The sequence below is a fragment of the Scyliorhinus torazame genome, chromosome 2 (genome assembly GCF_047496885.1).
Source record: "Scyliorhinus torazame isolate Kashiwa2021f chromosome 2, sScyTor2.1, whole genome shotgun sequence".
In the NCBI taxonomy this organism is placed as follows: Eukaryota; Metazoa; Chordata; class Chondrichthyes; order Carcharhiniformes; family Scyliorhinidae; genus Scyliorhinus; species Scyliorhinus torazame.
The window spans coordinates 335592781-335619392 of NC_092708.1; the positions used below are offsets into that span (position 1 = coordinate 335592781).

The 26612-nt window shown below is 44.7% G+C and overlaps 1 protein-coding gene across 3 annotated transcripts in view; it reads left to right on the plus strand.

Moving 5' to 3' along the window:
- The first annotated feature begins 2598 nt into the window (after window positions 1–2598).
- ppp1r13bb (protein phosphatase 1, regulatory subunit 13Bb) overlaps window positions 2599–26612 on the plus strand; it is a 168508-nt gene continuing 144494 nt past the window's right edge. Inside the window, exon 1 of one of the 3 annotated variants that reach the window (XM_072489982.1) lies at window positions 2599–2711. Coding sequence is in view for 1 of the 3 variants with exons in the window: in XM_072489973.1 (XP_072346074.1) it covers window positions 3286–3294 (9 nt within the window). In the remaining 2 variants the exon portion in view is untranslated. Of the gene's footprint in view, window positions 2712–2904; window positions 3295–3969; window positions 4063–26612 lie in introns of those variants that run through there. The other 2 variants (XM_072489973.1, XM_072489988.1) reach the window with 2 other exon arrangements.

Consider the following 26612-nt stretch of genomic DNA (forward strand, 5'->3'; position numbering starts at 1 on the left):
GGAGTATTTAATTAGAGACATCTGTGCTCAGCTATTAAGATGATGTAATTAATGTGAGGAGCTAGAGTACCAGGCATTTTAGAAGAGAAGCAGAGATAAGTGAGTTTGTTTCTGGAGGTCAAATATTGAATACAGTTTCTGAAGATTTCAGCTAGAGATCCTGCATTATTCGGACAGGATTCAGGTCTATTTAATTCTCAAAGAAAATCTCTTAAGTATGCCTGTGTCTGCTAACTATTGTTTAAAAGTGGATTGACATCCGAGATGGTCCTGTTGTTTGAGTAGAAGCAAAGATAGCAATTTAGGGTTATTGTGTCACTATTGATTAGCATCAATAAGGGGTAATTGTAAACCATTTTTCTTGTGTGATGTTAAAGACATTTTAATATTGCTTGTTTTAATATCCCATATTCCTATATTGGCAAGAAATCACTCCTGGAGCAAGGTATCTTTTCCTCAGTCTTAGAAAATTAAAATAAAATATTGGTTTCTGTCCATTATCTTAGATATTGTTGGGGGCTGGTCAAGGATCATAATCCAAATGTAATTTATACTGAAGTGCAACCAAATGGGTGTAAGTTAATATCTGCAGAAAAGGAAGAGATAATCTACCATCAAATCCCGACTGCAGAAGGAGGCCACTTGGCAGATTGAGTCTGCACCGACCCTCTGAAAGAGCAACCCACCCTGGCTCCTCCCCCACCTAACCGTTGGACGCTAAGTGACAATTTACCATAGCCAATCCACACCTCTTTGGACTGGGAGGAAACCCCCGCAGACACTGGGAGAACGTACAAGCGCCACACAGTCATCCAAGGCCAGAATGGAACCTGGGTCCCTGGTGCTGTGAGGCAGCAGTCTGGATAAATTCAAAAATATTTCCTGGTGGTGTTGGGGATCTTACAAATCTAAGGATGATGTTTGAGGCTATTTTTTGTGCTCCAGCACTTGTATTGTTTTGGAGATCAGAACTAGATTAAGTATTCGGGGTGCTGCCTGGCCAGATGTGCTGCTACCTGTCTTTTTTTTCAAACCACCAGCAGTCAATAATTGTGTGACCTATCCTTAATTAATAGAAATAAAGATTTTATTTTTATCTGCTGTTCCCACAGTGGACAATCACTTGCTTTTCTCTTATTGAGTATTGCCATTTTGTTTTAACTTCAATTTGAGTTACAAATGTTTGATCAAAATTGTGTTAACGTTTTGACTTTTTTTAAACCATATCTAGAATCTTCCAGTCAAGGACATTGATACCACTACTGAGGTACATGGATTTGTACGAGAATCATGTGAACCACCACTGAACAAAATGGGTTACAGAAGAATGACCATCATCCAGAAGCATACTGTGTATTTTGTTCAAACTTGTGCAATGTTGATGAAATTATAACAATAAATGATGCTTTGGAAATACAAGTGTCTTTTTAAATGGATATTCTGTTTGTTATTTTTATAATGAAAATATGACTTCCAAACAAACTAAACTAGTTCTAAAACTAGTTCTAAACAATCAGTTAAGAAAAGTATTTGTAGTAGTTTTACTTTCATTGTGCTATTCTGATCTTACTGTTATTGCTTTTTAATCAAGATTGCATCACCAGTTTGGAATGAGTGGGTGGAGGCAAATGCTGAATACTTGTATTTATTATTTGGATTACTTTTATTTTTCCAAGGTCTCATTGCACAAGCTTGGGTGGAAGCAGTTGTCGGGTGTGTACATGTTCTATTTATTGCAACTATTCATATCAACTATTTAGGATATGCGTTCGTTCCTCCACCCATTGTTATTTTTATAAAAAGAATATCAACTATCAGTCCTGATAGTTGATTCAAAGCTGCATGTAAATGTCATCAAAAAGTGTGAAAAGTCATAAAGGATCATAAATACTCCTGATTTTACAATATCAGAGCCCAGTAGATTATTCAGCCCAACATGCTACAGTCAGTTCTCAAAAGCCATCAATTAGTTCGCTTCACCTATTATTTCTCCAGTTTTGTTTTGAAAGTTATAAAATCTGCTTCTCCCATCATTCCAGGCAGTATATTCCAATCATCATAACTTAGTGTAAAACACAAACTCATCGTGCCTGGGGTACGTTTGCCAATTATCTGTTCTGAGGAAAGGTCATTGGTCTGAAACATTAAGTCCCTACCTATTTAAACTTGTAAATGCTGCCAATTACACTCAGAAACATGCTCAAATTTTGACTTGTCAAGTAGCCGTAATACAAGGTAAACTCAACCAATAAAATAATTTTCAAGTAAGGAAATGTCAAGCTTTTGTTAACCAAAATATGCTCCCCACCCCTGCACTTTCGGGGTTCGTGCCAAACTGTCTTGCGGGCTACGGTTGGCTCACTAAATTTTTGTTCCCCCTTTCCTCACTTGGCACTAATCGCCAGCAGAAAATTAGAGACGATGTTGGGCCGGCAGATCAAGTTTTCTTTTGATCGTTTCCTCCCAAGAGCTTGCCAGTTCTTGGTTTAAAGCCCCGGTGGACAGCAGGTGGCGATCCGTGTGCATGACAGCTCGTGTGAAATTCTGGGCGAGCCGCTTCAACGCCATGTCCCTCATTTCCCTCTGCATTGCTCAGCCAATCAGGAGACGGCGATGAGTACATTCCTGGGATGCCAACAACTTGTGCTGGCGTCTCCCGCCCGCTTGTCAGAGCGTTCGTGTAAACCACGGCAGTTTCGGGGATACCACTGGTGAGATTTCAGTAAAGGAAAGTCGAGGGGGGCGGGTTGGAGCCAGTGCGCGCAGCTATATTTATTTAAAAAGAAAGATTTGGCGCTCGAAAGAAACGCCGTAAACTGAAGCGTCTGCCGGCCGCCGGCGCCAGTCGTACCTGACGCTCAGGCTCCCGATGACGCGGGGTGTCAGCTGACTGGGCCTCGCGCTCCCGCTCGCGGCTTCCGCGCGCCGCCGCCGCCCGGGACCGAGCCTCAACGGAAAGTGGCTTCAAACCCCGCCAGCGCCGTCGAGCCTCCCCGCGGGGAGCTGCGGGCAGGGTCCACCCACCGCCCTTGCAAGCCGCCAGCGCGCTCTGCTGCCATTTTTAAATCGCCGCCCGTTTTTGACGTTGCCGACCGCTTGGGTCGAGAGTGAAGGGTGAAGCCAGCAGCGGCCTGGTGTTGCCCCCCACTCAGTCAGACCCCTCTCCTCCCAGCTGCTCCTGTTTGCCAGCCGCCGTCGCTGCTCACATTGACCCGGGAGCAGAAGAAATTAAATATTTTCCCTTGGTCGTATGGTGGGATTGTGCTGGCCGGAGATATCGCCAAAATGATGCCGGTGAGTGTTTGCTTCAGCCCAGGGACGTGAATTAACATGACTTCAGGAGAAGCTGACTACCCTTTTCAGATAATATCTCCCCCACCGAGGGGAGGGGGGAGTCAAAGGAATTTACTGTATTGGGGGTGGGGTTGGGGGGCGGTTTTGACGCTACCGTGCTGGAAGAAAGCAATAACTAAAATACCGCAGTGAGCTCCTTTCTACCAGATCATTCCCAAGGCATTCACAGTTAATGCTGTATTGTTTATATTTTAATATTCACGCTGACGAAAATATTATTTCAATAAACTGAGAGGAAACCTCTGGGCATTCTTGGCCTGGATGAGTTTTGATGCTTACACATCCCTTGTACCACTGTAATTGCTGTGATTTAATAACGACTCCGATGCGCGGCGAATGAAAAGTAAAAATACAACTGGTTATGGTGAGTACGGTCAGGTTATTGTACTCCATTAAAAACAAACTTTGAATTAAAAGTCGGAACTTAATAATTGTGTGGAATTTAAATTAGGTTCACTTTGGATACAAGTAATATTTTGGTGACATGTCAACCAACATAGCGATTGTATGTACTACCTTTAGTAGCGGAAAAGCAAGAATTACCTTTTGTTTTATATGTAGCATAGCCTTTATCCTTCCAAATATTGTACCAAACATTTCTGCCATAGATAGAAACTGTAACATCAAGAACTTGTTTGACAAGAATATCTTGGCTTGATATGGCCATATCCTACATTTTTATATTCGAAAATTAGAACCAGCCTGGTGGTAAGTTTGCATTATCCCATTATTTTTTATTAAACTTTTTGAATCTCTGGAGAGATTATTCTTCAAATATTTTTAGGATTGATGTGCTTCTGCAGTCAATAACTTTATGTTCGTGGCTGTCTGTTTTAACTTCTGGGCAAAAATATTTTCAGTGGAACCCCTCCCTTTGCAACCTAATCTGCAATCATTTAAATTCTTCCCAATTCCTCTCTTCTACCCCTCTATCAACTAAGATTTTGTTTTTCCTCTCTTTTTAAAGCAGAAAATATAGGCTGAATATACATGTGAACTTGGAAATGTGCAACTTTAATGTTGAGCACTAATTTGGAAAAGTAGTGAAGATCCTGTTATTTATTTGCTATATATTTTTTGGCTTCCACTGGTTCCTGTGAGAAACACCAGGGGAGATTTTCTTTTAAATAAGAAAGCCTTAAAGGTTTGGTTGACAGCCACTTAACGAATGTTAAAGTTCAGGTAGGTACCTATATATTCTTTGGAGCCTTGCACCCAAACTGCAGAATAAATTGCATCTGCTTGGTGACAAATGAGTTCACAGGATTTCTTTTACTTGGTGGCCTGAAACTGTTGGCGCTCCTAAGTTCTGGGTGTTTCACATTTGCAAAACAACTACTCCAACTCGCTGTCTCTAGTGAGATGTATTTCATATGGCTCTTGGCTGTATTAAAGTCGTTGCATTGTTTTTATTGTGAATTTAAAACTTGAGTTTAAATTGTAGTTTATCCGTTATAGGCAAGAAAATCTAGTCATGTAAACTTTTTAAAGACATTTATTTAAAAGACATGCATTGATGTAAATCCACATATCAAAACCCATATGTGGGACTTTTTAATTGCTCAGAAGATTTGTGAAGTAGAGAATTCTGGAGAATTGAAAATAGCTTTTCAGAGAGGACAGGTGTGCGAGGTGCACAGGAGGCCCAGCAAATCATGTCCACATGTTTTGGGCATGCCCGAAGCTTAGAGGGTTTTCGCAGCGTTTTGCTAAGGCTGTGTCCATGGTACTTAATACATAGGTGGTGCCGAGTCCAGAGGTGGCGATCTTTGGAGTGTCGGAAGAGCTGGAGTCCAGGGGACGAGAGAGGCTGACGTTTGGCCTTTGCCTCCCTGGTAACCCGGAGACGGATACTGTTAATGTGGAGGGACTCGAAGCCCCCGAAATTAGAGACCTGGGTTAGTGACATGGCTGGGTTTCTCAGAAAAAATAAAGTTTGCCCTAAGAGGGTAAATGTTGGGTTCGTCCGGAGGTGGCAGCCGTTCGTCGACTTTCTCGGAGAAAATTAAAATGTCAACAGAGGCAGAAATCTAGAAGGGGGGGGGGTTAAGCTATTGTTTCATTATTGGGGGTGTGAAGTATAGGGTAGGGATGGAAATGTTTGATGTACCGTGTTTATGTTGCTGTTATTGTTGTCATTAGAAAAACTACAAATACCCCAACAAAACGTTTTTTTTTTTTAAAAAGAAAATTGCTTTTTAGATAATTTGGGATGCATACACATCTTTTGGATTCTGAACAGACCATACTCTTTGTTGATAAAGTATGCACTTCAAAAGTTACAGAATTAAATTTAAGTTTTCACCTATCCTCTTAAATGTTCTGATTTAAATGCTGTTTAGGAATGTGCAGTGGCTCTAGGTTGTATTAATGTTGACTCCTTGAACTAGTTTGTTTTTGTTTTGTTGAATGCTATGAAAACTAAAAACATTGACCTCCCAATTTATAATACATCATCGCACTTTACAAGGAATAACTAGAACATGTATACAGAACATGTCGAGTATGTTTGACTCTTGCATATATGATTTTTAAAATATGTCATGGTTGGACTGGCATTGACATTATGGTTGGCACCACACAATGCAAATCCTATCCTGTAACTATTCTTGTTTCTATTTGTAAACTTGTCATTTAAAAAAAAAAAAAAAATCTCCTAAATATAAATGTTGGGTAGATTTGCATTTTTGAACTCCAATTTTTGTGTTCAATTTTCTTCCTCCTGCTGCTGATGGTGTGACTCCTTGCTAGGTTCCACAGTTGTTGCACCTCCTCGGTACTTTACCTATTCTTTTCGGCCTGTTATTTAACTAGCCAGTAGCGAAGTATTGACAAAGTACTAGTTTGCATAAAGTTATCACCTTTATATTTGTCTGAAATTGACCTTCACTGTAGAACAGTTTGGGAATTTGTGCTGGCTGCTTATACTGATGCATATCTTTCCCTTTACTGACCAAATTAATGGTATGATTCAAGCTAAAAATTTCCACACTCTGAAGTACAAACAGAATAAACTCAGTCGTAGATGTGCAAATCCACGCTTTATGCTGAACTGCAACAGTACAGTGCACAAGACTAAGAGTTACACTTTTGAAGAATGTTACATTCGATGTACACAAATGAAGCACTTTGGAAAATCTGCATGTTTTGTTTCTTGATTGTGTAGAGTATGTCATAATGAAACAGAAGGAGACCATTCGGCTCATTGAGTCCATGTTGGCTCTTCCGAGAGCAATCCAATCAGTCCCATTTCCTGTAGATGCCCATTCAATGTACATTAAAAATTATTCTTCATCTTTGTTTCCACCCATGAGTTCCAGGTAATAGAGATCCACAGCACAGAAAGGCCATTCAGCCCATCGTGTCTGTTACAGTCAAAAAGAACCACTTAAGTATTGTAATCCCATTTTTCAGTACTTGACCCACAGCCTTGTATGCCTTGGCATCGCAAGTGCACATTTAAATACTGCTTAAATGTTATGAGGGCCTCTGCCTCCACCATCCTTTCAGGTAGTGAGTTCCAAACTCCCACCACCTCTGGGTGAAACATTCTTTCCTCATTTCCCCTCAAAATCTCCTGCCCTTTACCTTAAGCCTATGTCCCCTGGTCATTGATCCCTCCACCAAGGGGAAATGTTTCTTTCTGTCTACTCTATCTATGCCCCATATAATTTTATACATCTCAATCATGTCCCTCCTCAGTCTCTCCTGCTCCAAGGAAAACAACCTCTGTGTACCAAATCTCTCTTCATAACTAAAACACCCCAGTCCAGGCAATTCCTCGTCACAATTTTTTAAAAAAGAAGTTCTTTCTCACATTTCTTCTCCCCCCGCCCTCCCCCACTTCTCTTGCCCAAAGTTGAATCTTTGTCCCCTAGTCCTTGTACCATCAGCTAATGGGAACAGCTTTTCTTTGTCTACCTTTACATAGGATATATATGGCACAGAAACGGGCCATTCTTCCAAACCAGTATATAGCTAATGCCCCTCAATCTCCTTTGCGCCAAAGAGAATGATCCCAGCTTCTTTAAGCCATTCTGATAAATTTCCCCTGCACCCTCTTATGAATCCTCACATCCTTCCTCAAGTATGATGACTAGAACTGGGCGCACAGCTATAGTTGTGGCTTAACCGAGCTATATGTTAGTTCGGCATAACTTCTTGTGTAGTTTTAATTTGTTTTGAAGAATAGTTTTGGTTTTCTTTAAGGATTTCTAACTGGTGAATCTTGTTGCCGACGAAGACTCTGAAAAGATAACATCTTTGTGTAAAAGATCTTTAGATGCTTTACGAGAGGAAATGGAAATGGGGGGAAAAACGGAAAAGAAATGGCCAATAAATCATAAAGCAGGGTTAGAAATGAACAGATGACTGAAAGCTTTGTTTAACGTATGCATTTTTAAAGGTAGATAACTATAGTAGTTAAATTGGGAAATTGTGTAAAATTGGGCTCAGGTGGCTGAAAAGTGGGAGTGGGCCAGGACAAAACTTTAGGAGGTTGCAGAGATGCATTGGGATGAGGTCGGAAAAGAATGCGAGGACAAACTGTGACGACGTGGGTCTCAACCCCACAACCCAAAGATGTGCAGGATAGCTGAATTGGCCACGCTAAATTGCCCCTTATTGGGAAAAAAAGAATTGGGTACTCTAAATTATTTTGTTAAAAGGAATGCAAGGACAAAGATTTGAAGGACAAGGAACAAATTCATGTCAGTGAGGATAGAGATGATTGTTGAGGCATCATGAACATTTGCTGCTGACTTCTGGTAGTGACATGTAGGTGGAGGTTGCACGACGTGTGGCTCCTGCTGGAGCTTTCAATTATTTGGCCCTTTTCACCCAGATTTTGGGGGGAAATTTCATATGATTGATCTTCAGTAAATTTGTGGTGACTAAAGGATGTCAAAACCCCAATGGGAAAATACGGTACGGAGTTCTGTTGGAAAGATGGCGGGAGCAAGCTTGCCGGGTGGGGCTGCGCCCTTTACGGTGGACCAGCTGGCCAAGGTGATGGCGGTGGAGTTTGAGCGGCAGTTTCCCAAGCATTTTGAGTGGCGTGGGAAGGAGATGATGACCACAGCTGGTGGACGATATGTTGGGATCGACAAAGGAGGCTCTTTGAAAAACGTTGCTGGTGCGGGAGCAAGAAGAGGTGTTGAAGGGGGTGACATAGGCATTGTCGTGGCACAGCAACCAGCTCAGCTCGCTGGGAGAGTAGAGCACAGGCTGGCAGAGAACAACCAAGCGCCTAGAGCCAAACTGGAGGACCTGGAGAACTGGTCAAGCCAGCAGAATCTGCACATTTTTGTGGACTGCCTGAGTAGCTGGAGGGCCGGAGGCCAAGAGAGTGCTATTTGGGGATGTTCGCTAAGTTGTTGGAGGAGGAGGAGGAGGAGTCTCTTTGAGCTGGATAGGGCTCATCGGTCGCTCCAGCCAAAGACGAATGAACCACCAAGAGCTGTGATAGTCTGTTTTCATAATTACCAGATGAAGGAGAAGGTGCTGAGATTGGCAAAGCAGAATCTAGAAGTGAGGTGGGAAGGCAGTGGTATTTGTATGTACCAGGACATCATGGGGGGTGGCCATCAACAGGGCGAAGGCAGCGTTGTACAAAAGTTAGATGTGGCTTTGTGTGGTCCACCCTGCAAAGTTGAGAGTTATGCATAACTCCAAGGGCTATTACATTGAGATGGCGGAGGACACGGAAGCGATTGTGAAGGCTGAAGGACTGAGACTGAACTGAGTTTGGGCTTTGTTTTTTCTTTTGTTGTGATTGGGAGGGGATGGTACTGGGACATTGGGGTAATATGTTGGGGTTTGTTTGCCTTTGTTTGGGAGTCTATTATGTTGGGCTATTTGGAAGGACTGTGTGTGTGGGGGGGGGCTTTGTTTTGATTTTTTGGTATTGGGCATGTGAGGGGAGGGAGCTCTGGCTGGGACCACCTTGTTAGCCTTTGTCCTTTCGGATTTTGGCCAAGGGTAGTGTCATGACCGGTACAGGCTTGGAGGGCCAAAGGGCCTGATCCTGTGCTGTATTGGTTCTTTGTTCAAACGCAAGTTGGCTAGTGAATGAAAGCGAGGGGGGTGGGGATGGGGGGGGGGGAGGCTGCGGCCGTTGGAGCCTGTGTGGACGTGTTTTGATAGGCCTGGGAGGTGCGAATGGTGGGGGGGATGGGGCGTTTGCAGGGAAATGTGGCTTTCAGATGAAGTGTCTGGGGGGATTCTGAAGGGGAGGAGGTGTAACTAGCTGACGGTGACTGGTGGCAGGGTTGGGTCCCACTCGCTGGGTGGGCTAGGTTGGTGAACATGACTGACAGGCAGGGGGGGATGAGAGACCCTCGGTCGGGATGATGACGTGGAACGTGCGGGGGTTGGCTGGACCAGTGAAGTCAGCAAGAGTCTTTTCGCATTTGAAGAACTTGAGCTGACTGTGACTTGGTGCTGTTGCAGGAGACCCATTTGAGGGTGAAGGACCATGTGAGATTTCGGAAGTGCTGGGTGAATCAGGTGTTCCATTCAGGCTTTGATAACCGGGTTGGGGGGGGATGATACTGGTGGGTGAGGTTTCAGATGGAGAAGGTGGTGGCAGACCGGGGGGGGTGCAGATACAGGTGCTTTGAAGGGTGGATAGTGGTGTTGGTCAGCGTGTATGCCCCAAATTGGAATGATTGCAGGGTTTATGAAGAGGATGGTGGCTGCCGTACCGAATTTGGATGCGTATCAGTTAATTTTGGATGGGGACTTAAATACAGTGTTTAATCCGAGGGTGAATTGGTCTAGGCTGCGCTCGCTGACCCCCTCACTGGGTTGGGGGGGGGGGGGGGGGGGGGGGCGTTGGTGGTAGTGGCCGGGCACGTGGTGGGGAGACTGTTGGCTTTGTTTATGAAGGAGATGGGGGGAACGGATCCATGGCGGTTATTGCATTCAGGGGGTAGGGAGTATTTCTTTTCTCCAGTGCATAATGTGTACCCAAGGATTGACTTCTTTCATATGGAAAGTTCTGGTTGTGGGGGTTGAGGAAAGCGGAATTCTTGACAAATGTTATTTCCGGTCATGCTCTGCACTTGGTGGATGTGGTCCTGGAGAAGGAGCCTGCACAGAGGCCAGTGTGGAGGTTGGATGAGGGGCTGCTGGCGGATCCAAATTTTTAAATAAAGATGGGGAAGGTGAGTGATGACTATGGGGGGTTCAATAGGAATGGTTTGGGAAGTGCTGAAGGTGGGGTAAGGGGCAAGATCATTTGTTGAGACTCGGGTAGATAGGCAAGAGAGGAGTAGCAGTGGCTGGTAGAGGAAATCTTGCAAGTGGTTGGGATGTGTGTGGAGGATCCCACTCTGGAATCTCTAGTGAGTAGAAAGGAATTGCAGGCACGATTTGAACTTTGGTCTACAGGGAAAGTAGTGCGGCAGTTGAGGCGGGCGAAGGGGTTAGTATACGAGTATGGGGAGAAGGCCAGTTGCTTGTTGGTGGGCCAGTTCTGCCGGCAGGCGCCGCATGAGGGATTGTTCAGGTACTGGATGGGACAGGAGAGCTGGTGGTAGCGCTGGAGCAGGTGAACAAGGCATTTGAGTTTTATAAAACGTTGTACAGGTTTGAGCCCCTGGGCAATGAATCAGAGCTGAGGGGATTTTCTGTGGGGGTTTGGAGAGTCCTACGAGAGGAGAGTTCAGGGCAGGAGGAGAAAGTGGGGATTGAGGAGGTTCTGGTGGCGATAGGGACGATGCAAATGGGTAAGGCACCAGGACTGGATGGGTTCCCAGTGGAGTTTTATAATAAGCTTTTGGACAGGCTGGAGTTATTGTTGCAGATGTTTGAGGATGCGGTGGAACATTTGCTGCTTAAAGTTTACTATTTGAAAGTTGATATTTCAGAATTTTAAACTATTTTTCCAGAGATGTGATTTATGTTTAAATTAAAGTGAATCCATGACGAATAAGTAGCGTAGTCAAGCCATATGAGCCAAAATGATCCCTTACTCTGCGACACTAGTAGATAGTTATTATCTTGATAAGCTCTTCAGTAAACATCAGATATTTTTGGTTTGAGATAATTTCGATGTTGAGTTGTATTTACCCGTCGAGTTGTATTTACCTGCTGCTGGGTAAGTGAAGGGTCAGGAAGCGAGCCTCACTACTTGACCTGAGTGGCAACAAGAAGAGCAAACACATGAGGGACTTGTTGGAAGCAGCCCTTGGCTGGAAATTAAGATGGAGCTCATCAGACTTCCGGTTGCGGCTTCCGCAAAAAACGGACTTTTGGCTCGGAAACTTACCAGGTGATGGAGGAGGAGGAGGAGGCCTAGGTGGTGGAGGTGAAAGGTAAGTGGCAGGAGGAGTTGGGAGAGGAGATCGAGGAAGGGACGTGGGCAGATGCCCGAGGGAGGGTGAACTCGTCAACTTCGTGCGCGAGGCTTAGCCTCGTACAGTTTAATGTGCTGCACAGGGCACACATGACCGGGACAAGGATGAGCCATTTTTTTGGGGGTGAGGACAGGTGTGTTAGGTGCTTGGGGAGCTCAGCAAACCACACCCATATGTTCTGGGCATGCCCAGCGCTGGAGGAATTTTGGAAGGGCGTAGTGAGGACGGCGTCGAGGGTGGTAGGATACAGGGTCAAACCGAGCTGGGGGCTTGCAATATTTGGGGTGGCAGAGGAGCCGGGAGTGCAGGTGGCGAAAGAGGCCGGTATTCTGGCCTTTGCGTCCCTGGTAGCCCGGCGGAGGATTCTTCTTCAGTGGAAGGGCGCGAGGCCCCCAAGCGTGGAATCCTGGATCAACGATATGGCGGGGTTTATTAAGTTGGAGAGGGTGAAATTCGCCTTGAGAGGGTCGGTACAAGGGTTCCTCAGGCGGTGGCAACCATTCTTAGACTTCCTGTCAGAACGGTAGACATTGGTCAATGGCAGCAGCAACTCGGGGGGCGGGGGGGGGTTACTTTATTTATGTTTAATTACACTGAGGGGGTGTATATATTTGCTATGTTGGCTCTGTGTTAAGTTGGGGTGTTAATTTATTATTTTTGTACAGGGGCAGGGGGATACGGAGGGTTGTTTTTTGACTTTTGTATTTAACCCTGTTGGGTTCCTTTCTCATTTTGTTATTGATATTTTGTGAAAACCTTAATAAAAATTATTTTAAAAAAGAAAGATGTAGCTCATCAATATTATAGCTAACTGTCAGGTTAGTGTTTGTCGCAGAGCATATCTACTAAATAAGTCTTATGTATATTAACAATGTTTTGTTCACTACTTTTACCTGTTTAAAAAAAAAAAGCACAGTAAAGGATACAGGCATGAAGCGATCTCCATCAAAGGTATTAACATACCTCTGGCCTACACCACACTGACTCTAGGTCACGTGATGTGGGCAGTACTGTACGCAGCCCTACATGAACCCTGTATATACCAGGCCCTTCTACATACTCCCCCCCCCCCCCCCCCCCCCCCCCAAGTCTTTATCCCATGAACAGAGTTACTTTTGTTTACTTCAAGTCTTACATTGTTATAAGTCTTCTGTATTTACCTTACTGTAAGAACTTTAATGCTATTCCAACATTTTTGCTATTGCAGTAGTAGGTTTAACATGATTCTCAGTACCCCATCTCCCCTCGAGTACTGGAAATTCATGGTTCAACCAGTCTGGAGGCCTTAACCTTTGCACATCTTGTTCGGTGTTCTGTAGGTGGTAGATTCTGTTGGTTCTGGTTCTTGTTGGCTCGGAGGTTGGACTGGCATTTGGGTATCCTCGTCAATAATCCTCCACCATGCAATGGAGAGAACCTGTCTTGGAGAGTGGAGACCCCTCGTGTTGTGTCTGACTGTGCACTCTGGAATACCAATCTGGTGGAACTGAGGCTCATCCTCGTTACATCGGAGAACTGTTCCTCGATTCCCAAGGTCAGGGATCCAACTTTGTCACCCAGCTACAGCTGTGGCAAGTGCTTTGTGCGGTGCCGTTTTTGGTTGGTAGAAGATTGCTTCTAACTGTAGAAGTGCTCTCTTACTTGTACGCCCTGGTTGTCCTTGGCTGCCAACCCTGGAAGGAGTTTCTTTAACAGGATCGGGATTTGTATATTGTCATGTGAGAGTACCTTAAAGAAATGGGTGTTTATAAATGGGTGTGTATATAAATATTTGTAGTGAGAGTACCTTTAAGAAATGGGTGTTTACTACTGCAGTGATGTCAGAGAGTGGGTGGATCTGGGCTCTCTGTCAGCTTTTTACTTTCATTTTTGAGCAGGCTGCAGGGTGTGTTTTAGTTTCGTTTTCAGTGTTGGAGCTGAAGCCAGACCAAGCAGGTGTACTGCTGTTCTTTCTGACATCAAAAGACTATCTCTTGATCATTTGGTGAATTCAGAATTATAAATGTTTTCAGTCGTGACTTTAACCTGATGTGTTTTGTTTTTAAGACGTATGGATGTTAAAAGGAAAGCTTAAAGGATTACTTAGTGTTGTATTCTTTGGGGGTTGTATTCGAATTAATGGTTGCTAAGATGTTCACTATGTTTTAAAAAGGTTAACTTGAGCTCATAGAATTTTGCTTTAAAAAATACTTTTCCATTTCTGCTGTACCACACCTGTAGAGTGGGCCGTGTGCTCCCCATACCACAATCTATTAAAAGTTGTGGGTCAGGTGAACTCCATGATACATTTTGGGGTTCTCTAAACCCTGGCCCATAACAATATGAAGTTTCCTGCCCATCAGGGGCTTAGACGGGAATAGGCTGCACTTTAAGGGGGCCTGTAAATGAGCAGTGCGGTGAGGAAATCTTTTTCTTCAGGAAGGCTTTCAGTCTATGGCCCCCATGTTGCACTTCACTGTTTGACTGCGGGTATCCGAGGGAACTGGTGCGGCGGCAGAAGCTGGCTATGGATTCAAAGCGTTTGTCAGATGTTGTGGGCCGTTATCTGAAATGAGCTCCTCCAGATGCCAATGCTTTGATGACCGCTTCCATGGAGGCTGGATGAAGTTGCTATATTTCCATTCATCCAGAGAAGAAGTCTGTGATGCTCAGGAAAGGTTTGCCATTGTAGACTAACAGGTCTGTGGCCAGCCTTTCCCACGGCCTGTTGGAGAATTGCGTGGGAATGAGTGACTCCCTTTGGTCCTACCGGTACAATGCACAAACCTGGCAATTTGTGATGTTCTCCTTTAATGCTTTGGAGATACCTGACCACCTGTTGGGCCTGTGCCCTGCAGTTAATGATACTCCTGGTATCATTAAGGATTTCTGTTTGCAGAGAGGTTGGAATGACCAGGAGGTAATCTATGAATGTGGCTGTGCTGTTTGAACCATGTTTTGGCTGAAGCACCACTTGGTCTCTGACAAGGCCATGCTCATTGACAGTAGATGCAGATGTGCAGAGCTGCTCTTGGTAGGTCTGTTGTAGCCTGGTCATGGCTGTTTGCAGGCCTGGTAGTGGTTTAGGAGTCAGCCTCCAGGTCTGTGACAAAGTCTGCATCCTTTCTAGTTGGAAAACCCAGTATGCCCCTTGAAAGTGCATTTGCCATAGTCTTTTTTTCCCCTCGGACATTGACGATCTCGTAGGCAACTGTTATGGAAGTGTAAGCGAAACCTCTGGGTCCGAAGAGGAATCTTTGTGAGCTCCTTTTTGTTCAACAAGGAGAGCAGTGGTTTATGGTTTATCTTGATTTGTGACCTTGAGGCCAATGTGTCATCAGAAAATCTCTCTCTGGCCCTTAAAATCCCTACGGTGAAGAAGGAGGCCATTCAGCCCATCAAGTCTACACCGACTCCCTCAAAGAGAACCCTGCCTTGGCCCAATCCCCCACCCTATCCCCCGTAGCCCCATTTAGGGGCAATATAGCATGGCCCATCCGCCTCATCTTTGAACTGTGGGAGGAAACCGAAGCACCCAGAGGAAACCCACGCAGACATGAGGAGAGTGTGCAAACTCCACACGCAGTCACTCGAGGTTGGAATTGAACCCGGGTCCTTGGAGCTGAGAGGCAGCAGTACTAACCACTCTGTCACTGTGCCGCCTCAATTTGACCACGAGCTGCCTTCGCAATAACTGCATGCCTGGTTTCTATGTCCAACAGCCCTCGAGAAGCGGAGTGAATGGGTCACCGACTGCCATCCAATTGTTTCTGACCGAGAACAGCCCGAGGCCGATGGTTGAAGCATCGGCTGCTTCTGGTTATGGGCAAGGCTGGGTGATAGTGGGCCAGAATGTTGTTGGAGTGCAACACCTCCTTGATGCAAGCAATCCCAGTAAGACGCTTGGTCTTTCTTGAGCAGATGTCTCAATGGTCCCATTACTTGTGCCAAGTGAGGTGAAACCTTTGCTAGCTGGTTTACCAGATGGAGGAAAGGGTGAGGAAGTCGGTGATTGCTTTGGTTTTTTGTGGGTCTGCTCTGATGCCTTTGTACTGTTGGTGTAGTCCAAGAACTGAATGGAAGTATTTGTGAACTCACATTTATTGTTCAACGCAGCCGCTCCAAATCTTTTGTAAGCCTTTCATAGTGTTCTTGCACCAAGTGCCTGAGGACCAAGACACATGTCCATGTGGGGAATGACCCCTTGAAGGCCTGCAGTATGTCTGACATTAGCACCAGAGATATTCTAGCTCTCGAGGGCAGGCAAAATCTGCCAAAGGACATAATGTAGCCAGAAGGCAGATGCCCTCATCGAGGGAAGCTGTTAGAAACCATTGTTCACATCTGGTTTGGAAAACACTGAGGATAAGGTCCATGCAGATGTGGAGAGACCCATTCGGTTTTCAGACTGGGACCTTATCCAAGCACCATATGGTCGTTTGTTTGACTGGGAAAATTACTCATGTTCATCATTATGTCCAGATGCTGCAGTTCTTCCTTCATGGTTGGGTAGGGGTCCCATCCATGAGTGAAAAAGCACACCAGCTTGCTGTTACTCCTGAGCGTGATCCTGTAGGCATTTTTCAGGTGGACCAGAACCGTGAAGAACTTGAGAAACTTCCATCTGTTTTTGGAACCAGACGCTTTTCCGGTTGACCTAATCAATCTGTTGCAGGCATCGTAGGCTTAATGCAGCGTAATCTCCTGGTTGTAGACCATGAGGAGGGTTGTTCAGATTGTTTTGATCTTGTACCTCCGTTGCCTGCAGACTACACTTTGGCTGGAAGGTTGTGTCCATTTGCCATGTGAAGCAAAGTGTCCGTTGTTTAAAGTTGAGCTCTTTGAGCCATGGTTCCTTGTCTGACAGGACTGTGACACTGGCACCTGAATCTAATTTAAAATTTGGTAGATCCCCATTTCCCAGGATTTCAGCATTGCAACATGAAGAACCTCAATCTTTGATATCAACTCAGAGAAGCATGGCTGTGTCTTATGATCCCAGTTGACGTTACTACTGGGCTGGAAGGTCCCAGAATGGAACCCTGGTTCACAAGACCAGGGTTCCATTCTTTTATTTTTAGAAATCTCAGATCTAAGAGTGACAGGGCTGCCAGTTTAGTTTTCAACAACGAAAAAAGCATTAATTAAACATGGAAAGTTTGACTATAATACAATACTCTTTTTCACCCCACTTGTACCTTCACAAATGTGTGCAGATTTTAAGAATAACACTGGTCACAGAATCTATCTTTTGCTGTAATGTTCTCAGTAAATACACTCCCTGTAAATCAATAGGCCAACTGTGACCAGGCACACCTGACTCTGAAACCAAGTGGCAAATGCCACCCAATCGAAGATTATCTCGTGTGTGTTTCCCAACTCTATTCTCAAAAACACAACTTTGAATCTTCTTCAAAACGATGCTTTTTCTCGGCCCTTTTCAGCAGGGATTCACTTTCAGGATTTCCAACTTACAACTTCCCCACGATCTCTCAGCTATCCAGCCATCAATAGAACACTACTGTTTCACAGGCTGTACTCAAGTCACCGACCTTAGGATTGCTTCAGATATCTGGCTTCTTGCTAACCAGTTTCACCAGGTCTGCATATTTCAACTCTTTTTTTCTTAAATTTAGAGTCCCAATTCATTTTTTCCAATTAATTGCAATTTTAGCATGGCCAATCCACCTACCCTGCACATCTTTGGGTTGTGGGGGCGAAACCTACGCAAACACGGGGAGAATATGCAAACTCCACACGGGCAGTGACCCAGAGCCGGGGTCGAACCTGGGACCTCGGCGCCGTGAGGCAACAGGGCGAACCCACTGCGCCACCGGCTGCCCTTCAACTCTGTTTTTAACTTCAATGAACAGTACCTTGTTCAAATTTTAGTTCCTTTTTGTTCCTTTTTACTTCAATCTTTCTGGGATCTCTCTTTCCCTAGTTTCTAGAATTAGCTGTTCTTTAATTTCTGGGACTTGCTTTCTTTCCGTTCTCCTGGTTTTCTTTTAAAAAAAATCTTTATTGTCACAAGTAGGCTTATACTAACACTGCAATGAAGTTACTGTGAAAAGCCTCTAGTCACCACATGCCGGCGCCTGTTCGGATACACAGACTGAGAATTCAGAATGTACAAATTACCTAACAGCCCATCTTTTGGGACTTGTGGGAGGAAACCGGAGCACCCGGAGGAATCCCATGCAGACATTGGGAGAACATGCAGACTCCACACAGTAACCCAAGACGGGAATCAAACATGGAACCCTGGAGGTGAAGCAACAGTGCTAAGCTCTGTCCTACTGTGCTGCCCACGCGGGTAGCATGGTACCTTCTGGCAGAGCTGAGAGATGTTTCCTCTAGCTGCTAAGCTCTACTGCCTTGAATCCAGTAAGGTCTTTCTAAAGGTGGTTGCTATGCAACAGCTCAGTCTTTCTTGTTTGCTTTCCACATCGTAAACACTACGCACCACACAGGCGTAGTTTGAAATTAAACCAAAGCCCCATGCATGCAAACATCTAACCCTTTCTTACACAGAACACTAAATTCAACACAAATCTATACTTTATTTCTAATATCCAACAATACATATATGGACCATGGTACCTCTGCTTCCTAACATACTTCTGGGTTGTCAGGCTTGACTTTGTGCATAACTTTGTGCTGGGGTTTTGACTTCCACAGTTCATCAAAGTATCCCTGTCTATTGCAATTGAGGCATTGGGCAGTGCTCACAGGAAAGTGACCTATTCTGTGAGGGTGCTTGACGAGGTCGCACTACTGGGCTGTTTGGGAATTGCTTTCCCTGAGTTTGATTGTCCCTGCATCTTTGTGACCAGATGAGCCGGACTGAATGTTGGCTTCTGTCATATGTTGCATTCTCTACCCTTAAAATTTCCCTGTGTTTTGCACGTAGGTCACAATCCAACCAGCTGGATTGTCTTGTCTAGGGTAAGATAACCCATAGCTTGCAGGCATGCAGACGTTTTGCTGAAGTCTGGAGCAATTCTGTCCCATTTTGTAAATGCATCCCTCCGACTCATTTGTGTCTGTGCCGTGGGTGAGTCCAGTGGAGTTCGAACTGAGGAATTGAAGATTTCAAAAGTGTAGGTTCTGCTTTAAGAATTTGTGGGCTTCCAAGATGGTGTCGCTGTTCACTCCAAACAATTATTTTCCCGTTCTTGCTGATTTTGGGGGCTTCACAAAATGGCTGCAACGTCCTTCAGTAAGAAGAATTTTCAGCAATGGCTCCATGGGTTTGGCGGTCTGCAGAATTCATTTAATCAGCGAAGTCATGTTGCGAGTAGCAAGATGTTTGAATGAACAAACTTGGGAGATTCCTGAGAGTTGAGTAAGTTACTTGTTCATTTGTTTTGCTTCTATTCAGCTTGGAGGCTATGTTTTGAGGCTTGGAGTCAGGGAATCCAGATTAATGGATTTTGTTCGAACAACAGCCTGTCTGAATTAGCAAAACGGCTTCTTAGGATTGGCTATAGCCTGGAAGTGTAAAGGAACTGGGTAATCCTTGCATGCCATAAACTCTGCATGCTGAAGTGAATTTCCAAGAGAGATTTTGTGGAGTCATCTTCTACAGTAAAACTTGGCTTACAGACTCTTCTCTCGGGAGCTTTTTTCCAGTGAGTTTCCTCAGCATCTGCAGCTTCAGTTGGGAGTTTCTTTCAGTTCAGAATCCATTGAAGATGTCCTTTTTCTTAGCCGTTGAATATTCTGAGAGGATAAGTGTTTTTGATCTGGAGTGTTGGGGTGGTTGCAGAGTTAGTGTTAAAGAAGTCTTCTGTATGTTATCAGCAAGTCTAATCATAGAATCCCCACAGTGCAGAAGCCCATTCGGCCCATCAAGTTTACACTGACTCTCAACAAGAGTATCCTACCTAGGCCGACTCCCCTGTCCTATCCCCGTACCCCCACCTAACCTTTTGGACACTATGGGGCAATTTAGCGTGGCCAATCCACCTAACCTGCGCATCTTTGGACTGGGAGGAAACCGGAGCACCTCTGGAAGAAACACGGGGAGAAAGTGCAAACTCCACATAATTCACCCAATGCCAGAACTGAACCAGGGTCTCTAGTGCTGTGAGGCAGCAGTGCTAACACTGTGCCACCATGCTGCCCTATGTATTGCCTTTATTAACTACTTGTACCTATATACAACTATACAGTAAAGAGTGCAGGCATGGATCTATTTACATCCAAGATCTTAACACATCTCTGGCCAAATCACATTGACCCTCGGTCATGTGCTGCCTTATTTTACTGTGTGGGTGGTACTGTGCGCAATCCTACAATAAGCCCATATGTGCCAGACCCTTCTACTACACTAACCACTGACCAGGAAAAAAAATGTGATTGTCTGCTCTCTATTCAGAGTACTGCTGCGGGTAGAACAGCAAACAGAACTCCTGTCTGTCCCTAAGCTGAGGTGTTATTTAATTGGTTTAAAAAATTGACAGCAAGTGTTTACCCACTGTTTGTGAAGTCCAATTTTTAAACGTGACTTGCAGTATTTTTTATTCATTTAAAGGATGTGGGTGTTTGCTGGCTAGGCCAACATTTATTGCCCATCCCTAGTTGTCCTTCAGAAGGTGATGATGAACTACCTTCGTTGTCTGGTGAATTATCAGACACTTTGACTATTATTAAAACATTTACCCAGGTGCCCTTACTTATAAGATGAATGAACAAAGGACAGAAACAGGTTTGCGGTTTAACCCAATTTTATTCAACTGTTTTTTTTGTACAAAGCTCTTCACTTTTAAAATAACTCAACTTTTGATAGAACACCTCTTAATCCTCCTACAAAGTAACTCTTAAGTCTCGATAGCTATCTGTCTGAGAGTACAGATACTACCCATGTCAATGAACTTGATCAAATGACTGAGTCCAGTTCACTGAGCTCCACCGACTCACAAGCTCAGGGTGGTTGAGGGAGGGGCAGGATTGGCAGCTCAACATCCCTGGATATAGAATTTTCAGACAAGACAGAGGAGGAGGTAAAAGAGGAGGTGGCATTGCATTATTCGTTAAGGAGTCAGTTACTGCGGTAAGGAGAGATGAAATCTTGGGGGCATCAAATGAAGCTTTGAATGTGGAGCCTAGGAACAAAAATGGGACAACCACATTGCTAAGTGTTTATTATAGACCTCCAGATAGTCAGTGAGAAATTGAACAAATGTGTGCACAATTCGCAGAGGTGTGTAAAATAATAGGGTATCGGATGATTTCAACTTTCCCAATATTAATTTGGATAGTCACTGTGTTAAGGGCTTAGATGGAGTGGAGTTCTTAAAATGTGTACAGGAGAACTTTTTAGCTCAATATGTTGAGGGTCCAACTAGGGGACGGCGCAATTCTGGCTAATTCTCAGGAATGAAGCAGGACAGATGGTTGATGTGTTGGTGGGGGAGTATTTTGATGATAGTGACATTGTGGTACAATTTTCATTTCTTATGGGCAAGTTGCAAAAAAAGGTTTTGTATTGGGGGAGAACAGATTTTAGTAAAACAAGGCAAGATCTGGCCAAGGTCAACTAGAAAGAGTTACTTGTGAGGAAATCTACAGAATAGTGGAGGGTGTTCAAAAAGGAAATGGGAGGGTACAGGCTCAACATGTTCCTTCTTGGGTAACAGGAAGGAGTAGCAAGCCCAGAGAGCCATAGATGACCAGAGACATTTGGATACAATGAGAAGGATGAAAGGCTTTTAGCAAGTACAAGAGGAGCAAATCAATGGAGGAATTAGTGGAGTACAGAAAGTGCATGATGGAGCTGAAAGCAATTAGAAGAGCAAAGAGGGCATGTGAGAAAGCTCTGGGTGATAAAAGAAGGGAAAATCCCAATATTTTCCGTAAGTATTTCATTGGGAAGAGGATAACCAGGGAAAATGTAGGGCACATTAGGGACCACCGGGTAAATCAGTGGATGGAGCCAGAGGACATTGGCAGGGTGCTGAATAAATACTTCATATCTGTCTTCACCCAAGAGAATGAGGAGATAGATATAGAACTCTGGGCGAGAGACTGTGAGGTTCTTGAGCAAATTGTCATCGGGAGTGGCAAGGTATTGGAGGTGCAGTGGACAAATATTCAGGTCCAGATGAATTGTCTCCCAGGATATTGAAGCGAGGGAGGAGATTGCAGGGACTCTGACCCACATTTTTAATTCCTCTCTGGCCTTGGGGGAGGTGCCAGAGGATTGGAGAGTAGCAAATGTGGTCCCACTATTTAAGAAAGGTTGTAGAGATAAGCCAGGGAACTAGAGATAAGTCAGGGAAGCCAGACCGGTGAGTCTCACGTCAGTGATTGGGAAACCATTGGAGAAAATTCTGAAGGAGAGAAGCAAAGTTTGATCAGGAATAGTCAGCATGGCTTTGTCAGAGGGAGGACATGCCTAACAAATTAGATTTTTGTTTTGAGCATGTGACCAGGTGTGCAGGTGAGGGTAGTGCAGTTGATGTAGTTTACATGGATTTCAGCATAGCCTTTGACAAAGGTCCCACATGAGTGACTTGTAAAGAAGGCAAATGCACATGGGATACAGGGTAACTTGATGAAGTGGATTCAAAATTAGCTGAGGGTGATGACAGATGGCTGCTTTCGTGATTGGAAGCCAGTGGCATAGCACAGGGATCTGTGCTGGGTCCCCTATATTTGTAATTTATATAAACAACGTAGATGACTATGTGGGAGGTAGGATCAGTAAGTTTGAGGATGACACAAAACTTGGCTGGGTGGTTGACTGAGGTTGAAGGGCAGCACGGTGACTCAGTGGTTAGCACTGCTGCCTCATGGCGCCGAGGTCCCAGGTACAATCCCGGCTCTGGGTCACTGTCCATGTGGAGTTTGCACATTCTCCCCGTGTTTGCTTGGGTTCGCCCCCACAACCCAAAAGATTAGGTGGATTGGCCATGTTAAATTGCCCCTTAATTGGAAAGAATGAATTGGAAAGAACGCATTGGATACTCTAAATTTTTTTTTAAGTGAGGTTGAGTGTCTTGAGTACAGGAGTATAAAGGTGGGGTGGTAAAATGGGCACAAAAGTGGCAGATGGAATTTAACCCTGAAAAGTGTGAGGTGCTACATTGGAAGGAGTACTGTGACAAGGAAGTATTCATTGAATGGCCTGACGCTGGGAAGTTCTGAGGAACAAAGGAACCTCTCTCCTTTGTCCATAGATCTCTGAAGGCAGAAGGGCAGGTTAATAGCGTGGTGAAAAAGGCATAAGGGATGTCTTTATCGATTGAGGCATAGATTACAAAAGCAGGAGGCCATGATGGAGTTATTCAGAACTTTTGAGGCCACAGCTGGAATACTGGAATACAATTCTGGTCGCCACATTATAGGAAGTATGTGATTGTACTGGAGGGGATGCAGAGACGATTCACCAGGATGTTGCCTGGAATGGAACATTTGAGTTATGAAGAGAGGTTGAATAGGCTTGGGTGTTTTTCAGAGAAGACTGATCGAAGTGTACAAGATTGAGGGGCATGGACAGTGTGATTAAGGGTGTTCCCCTTAGTTGAAGGGTCAGTTACGAGGGGATACAAGTTCAAGGTGATGGGCTGGAGGTTTAGGGGTGATTTGAAGAAAATCTTTTTTACCCAGAGAGTGGTGACGGTCTGGAATGCACTGCCTGGGAAGATGGTGGAGGTGGGTTGTCTCACATCCTTTAAAAAGTATCTGGATCAGCACTTGGCATGTCATAACATTCAAGGCTATAGGTCAAGTGCTTGCAAATGAGGTCAGGCAGGCAGGTGTTTTTCATGCGTCAGTGCAGATTCAATGGACCGAAGGGCCTCTTCTGCACCATTATCCTGTGATTCTGTGGCCTTCACAAAATTCATCTTGCACGTCCTCTTCCATGGTTGCAAGACTGGGTTGAGTCTTCGCTGAGGATAGTCTTCAGGAGCCCCTTTTTATTCCCCCCCCCCCCCCCCCCCCCCCTCTTTGCGCCCTTCCAGAAGATTCTCTGACCTTTTGCCGATGAGGTCACTGGGCAGGGGCACAGCACCCCTAATGGAATTGCCGATTCCAAATCTGTAAGACGTCAAGAAACCCCAAGGATCCATCTTCAGGTGTATTGTCCGCATGTTACCCTATTCCATATAAGGTAACAGCGGGAATCCCAGGTGCCAGAGAGTCTGAACAATTGTCCTTATTTGGATAAGCCCAACTTGCCCTGGCTTTCCTTTCTTTGGCTGGTGTGTTTGAACTTGCTTTGTCCTAATTCCCATCAGGCCTGGCTGTGGGGCTGTTGGCTGTGGTTTGATTTCCAATTCTGTATCGGGCCTAGTTTCTCTGGCCGTTGGCCATTTGGCCACATCTTCTTGGACTGCTGCAGTCCGAAGTGTAGGTACACTCGCAATGATGTGCAGGAGGGAATTCTAGGATTTTGACCCAGCTACAGTGAAGTAACTAGAATATATTTCCAGGTCAGGATGATGAGTGACTTTAGAGGGAAACCTCCAGGTGGTTGTGTTCCTAGGTATCTGCCAGATTGTAGTGGTTGTGAGTTTGAAAGATACTGCCTAAGGAATCTTGGTGAGTTCCTGCAGTGCATTTTGTAGATGGTACACGCAGCATGTGAAGAGATTGAATGTTTGTGGGAGGGGTAGCAATCAAGCAGGCTGCTTTGTCCTGGATAGTGTCAAGTTTATCGAGTGCTGTTGGAGTTGCATTCATCCAGGCAAGTTAAGAGTATTCCATTACTCTCCTGATTTGTGCCTTGTTGGATGGTCAGGGTTTTGGCAGGGGTGGGGGGGGGGTGAATTACTCATTACAGGATTCCTAACCTTTGACCTGCTGTGGTAGTATATGGCTAGTTCAGTTTCTGGTCAATGGTGTCTCTTCTTGTAGAGTTGATGAGGAGGAGACAGTGGATGTGGTTTGTTTGGCCTTTCAGAAGGTTTTGACAATGTCTCACATAAGAGATTAGCGTGTAAAATTAAAGCGCATAGGATTAGGGCAGTGTATTGAGATGGATGAAAACTAGTTGGCAAAGGAAACAAATGAAGGAATAAACAGGTCTTTTTCCAAATGACAGGCAGTGACTAGTGGGGTACTGCAAAAATCGATGCTGGAACCCCAGCTATTCATAATATGTATTCATGATTTAGATGAGGAAACAAAATGTAATATCTCCCAAATTGGCAGATGACACAAAGCTGGGTGCGAGGGTGAGCTGTGAGCAGGATGCAGAGATCTTTCAGTATGATTTGGACAAGTTGAGTGAGTGGGCAAATGAATGGCAGGTGCAGTATTATTTGGATAAATGTGAGGTTACCACTTCGGTAGCAAAAACGGGAAGGCAGATTATTATCTGATTGGCCATAAGTTAGGAGGGGGAATGGAAACGAGACCTGGGTGTCCTCATACACCAGTCGCTGAAGGTAAGCTTGCAGGTGCAGCAGGTGGTGAAGAAGGCAAATAGAATATTAACCTTCACAGCGAGAGGATTCTAATATAGGAGCAGGGATGTCTTGATGCAATTATACAGGGCCTTAAGTGAGGCCACACCTGGAATATTGTGTGCAGTTTTGGTCTCCGATTATAATCTTTATAATCTTTACTGTCACAAGTAAGCATACGTTAACACTGCAGTGAAGTTACGTGAAAAACCCCTAGTCGCCACATTCCAGTGCCTCTTCGGGTACACGGAGAATTCAGAATGTCCAAACGACCTAACAGTACGTCTTTTGGGACTTGTGGGAGGAAACCAGCACACCTGGAGGAAACCCACGCAGACACTGGGAGAACGTGCAGACTCCGCACAAAGTGACCCAAGCTGGGAATCGAACCTGGGACCCTGGAGCTGTGAAGCAACAGTGCTACCCACTGTGCTACCATGCTGCCCACGATCTGAGGAAGGATGTTCTTGCTCTAGAGGGAATGCAAGGAAGACTGATTCCTGGGATGGCAGGACTGACGTATGAGGAGAGATTGAATCAGTTAGGATTGTATTTGCTGGAGTTCAGAAGAATGAGGGGGGATCTTCATAGACACCTATAAATTTTTAACAGGAAAATAAATTAATACCGGTTCATTCGATTTCAAAAGTCTGAAAGTAAAAGTCCAGAGTGGGGTTCCTTCTTGGAGAAGTTAGTTCTTGGCTAATGGCCGCAGTGCAAAATCTCTTTAAATTTGATGGCGATGTAGCGAGCTAAGTTTCCTGTATACAAACTTTGTTCAGAGTTTCTAGTTAATCAGGCTTTTAAGGAGCTGAGACTTGTTGCAGGTTGCTTTGTTAGTCTGGTGTCCCGCTGTTGAATCTTGCAGATTAGAGGTACATTACAGACTTATAAGTCTTGATATGTAATATTATGTGTTCCAAAGGACAGATTTATGAACAATTTTTGTGCCTCTGGTCAAATCCGTTTTTAAAAAAATAAACATTTTATTGAGGGATTTATGGTTTTACAACAACAACAATGTACATGAATTTATAAACATAGTGCAAAAGCCATCTTCCTCCCTTGCAGGTCCCACCTTTACTACCCCCCTATTCTAAACTAATCTAACCCACTGCCCCCCCCTTCTGCCGATGGTTAATTTTCCGCAAAGAAGTCAACGAATGGCTGCCACCTCCGGGCGAACCCCAACATTGACCCTCTCAAGGCAAACTTGATTTTCTCGAGACAGAGAAAGCTAGCCATGTCAATTAGCCAGCTCTCTGTTGTCGGGTGCTTTGGGTCCCTCCAAGCTAATAGAATTCGTCCCCAGGCCACCAGGGAAGCAAAGGCTAGAACGTCTGCCTCTTTCTCCTCCTGGATTCCCGGGTCTTCGACACTCCGAAAATCGTTATCTTTGTACTCTGTGCCACCCTTGTTTTTAACACCTTGGACATGACCTCCGCAAACCCCTGCCAGAATCCCCTAAGCTTTGGGCATGCCCAGACATGGTTCGCTGGCC